Source organism: Emiliania huxleyi (assembly GCF_000372725.1).
Source record: "Emiliania huxleyi CCMP1516 unplaced genomic scaffold EMIHUscaffold_438, whole genome shotgun sequence".
NCBI classification, from domain to species: Eukaryota; Haptophyta; order Isochrysidales; family Noelaerhabdaceae; genus Emiliania; species Emiliania huxleyi.
The window spans coordinates 18,870-20,511 of NW_005198700.1; the positions used below are offsets into that span (position 1 = coordinate 18,870).

General features: G+C 60.9%; 1 protein-coding gene across 1 annotated transcript in view; it reads left to right on the plus strand.

Annotated features, from left to right (window-relative positions):
* Nucleotides 1–593, plus strand: part of EMIHUDRAFT_459127 (hypothetical protein) — a gene marked incomplete at its 3' end in the record, with an annotated part of 3,685 nt that extends 3,092 nt beyond the window's left edge. The window contains exon 3 of the mRNA XM_005768962.1: nucleotides 54–593. Coding sequence (XP_005769019.1) covers nucleotides 54–593 — 540 coding nt within the window. The remainder of the gene's footprint in view (nucleotides 1–53) is intronic.
* Nucleotides 594–1,642: the final 1,049 nt, after the last annotated feature.

Consider the following 1,642-nt stretch of genomic DNA (forward strand, 5'->3'; position numbering starts at 1 on the left):
CTTACCTGACCCTAACCCTAACCCTAACCCAGCAGGCGGACCTGCGGCGGCAGCCAAAGCTCCTCGGCAGCGGGCGGGACGAGATCCGACGCTCGCACACAGAGACGGTCAAGGCGAGCAACAAGCAGCACAAGACGCTGCTCTCCGAGGCCAACAAGATGCCCAAGAGCCCCGACAGGTCGGACACGCTCAAGCGGCACAAGGCCGAGCAGGCGCAGCGGCTGAGCCGGCTCGAGGAGCAGCACAAGCAGAGCATCGCCGACTTTGTGCGCAACTTCAATGAGCAGGTGGAGAAGACGCACGCGGGTTGGTGGGACAAGCACCGCGCCGAGTTCGAGACGGCGCGCGCCAGCGTCGCCTCCTACCAGGCGGCGCGCGCCGAGACGTTTGCGGCCAAGCACGCGGAGGAGCAGCGCCAGCTCGAGGCTGACCGCGCGGCCGCCCAGGTGGAGCTCAGAGGCTTCGAGGCGGACGAGGAGACGCGGCTGGAGGAGCAGCGGCAGCGGCAGGTGCAACTGGCGGGGCGGCACGAGGAGGAGCTACACGAGCTCACGATCTCGCACGTCACGTCGACGCGGAGGATATCTATTTGAGCGGCTCACGCTGCACACGCATGCTTACGTTTACGAGAAGGTTGCAAGTCGCGCGAGTACCTCTGTTGGAGATTTTTATTATTTGTTGATTGTTGTCGTGTCGTGACGTCGCGTGAGATCTTTTGTTCTACTGTCTCGTGACGTGTGTAGGTATGTAAGTGAGGTATGTAAGTGTCGACTTGTCTCAATGTACAATGTCTGCAAAAAAAGGGGAGGGGAGGGGGGGCGATTAGAGCTGGATATACGTACCGCGGTAGGGGCCTCCCATCCTGACTAGGTCCAGCCCTGGGTGGCGCAAGATCTGACGTTTTGTGTCTGTAAGTATAAAGATGAGAGTGAGGTTGAACCGGACCCAATCAAAGTCGGCGGGTTTCGAGGGGGGGGTATGACGAAAAACGGCGGGCGCATTTGGGCACATGACAGGGAGAACTCTGTGGTGGACCCGCTGGGCGAAAGGAGCTCGCAGACCGTTGCAGCCTCACGATGTCATTGAGCGGAGCGAGTGCGAGCGCGGCGGCCAAGCAGCGGCACCAGCCACCAGGAGTAGCGGCGAGCTGACACGAGCGCGCTCGTCGATGCGGCGAGGGGGCAGAGGCAGATGCCCGAGCTGCCGCCGTACGTGCCAGAATTCGACCTCGCGTTCATGTCTCAGATGCTGGGCGGTGGAGCTGTCTGGTCGGAGCCAGAAGACCCAGCCACTGGCGATGACGAGACGATGATGCAGGAGGCCGCCGTCGACATTGCCCTCCAGCTTTTGACGGATGACGGGGGGCTGCAAGCGCTGCTCGCATCTGATGAACCGAGCGCAGAGAGGGTTGCGCTGGAGGGCCCGACAACGCGCTTGCAAACTCGCGTGCGAGGTTTTTAGGTTAGGTGTAGGAAGGTGAAGAACAGCCAGGCTCGGACTGGACACCAACGCGGTATGGGTGGACGCTGGACAGATGATGACGACACCACGACACGCACGAGCGACACACAGACACAAAAGGCTCGAGGTTGGATCAGCTTTACTGACATCATGACAATCGTCAGATCCGTGTTTTTTTGGT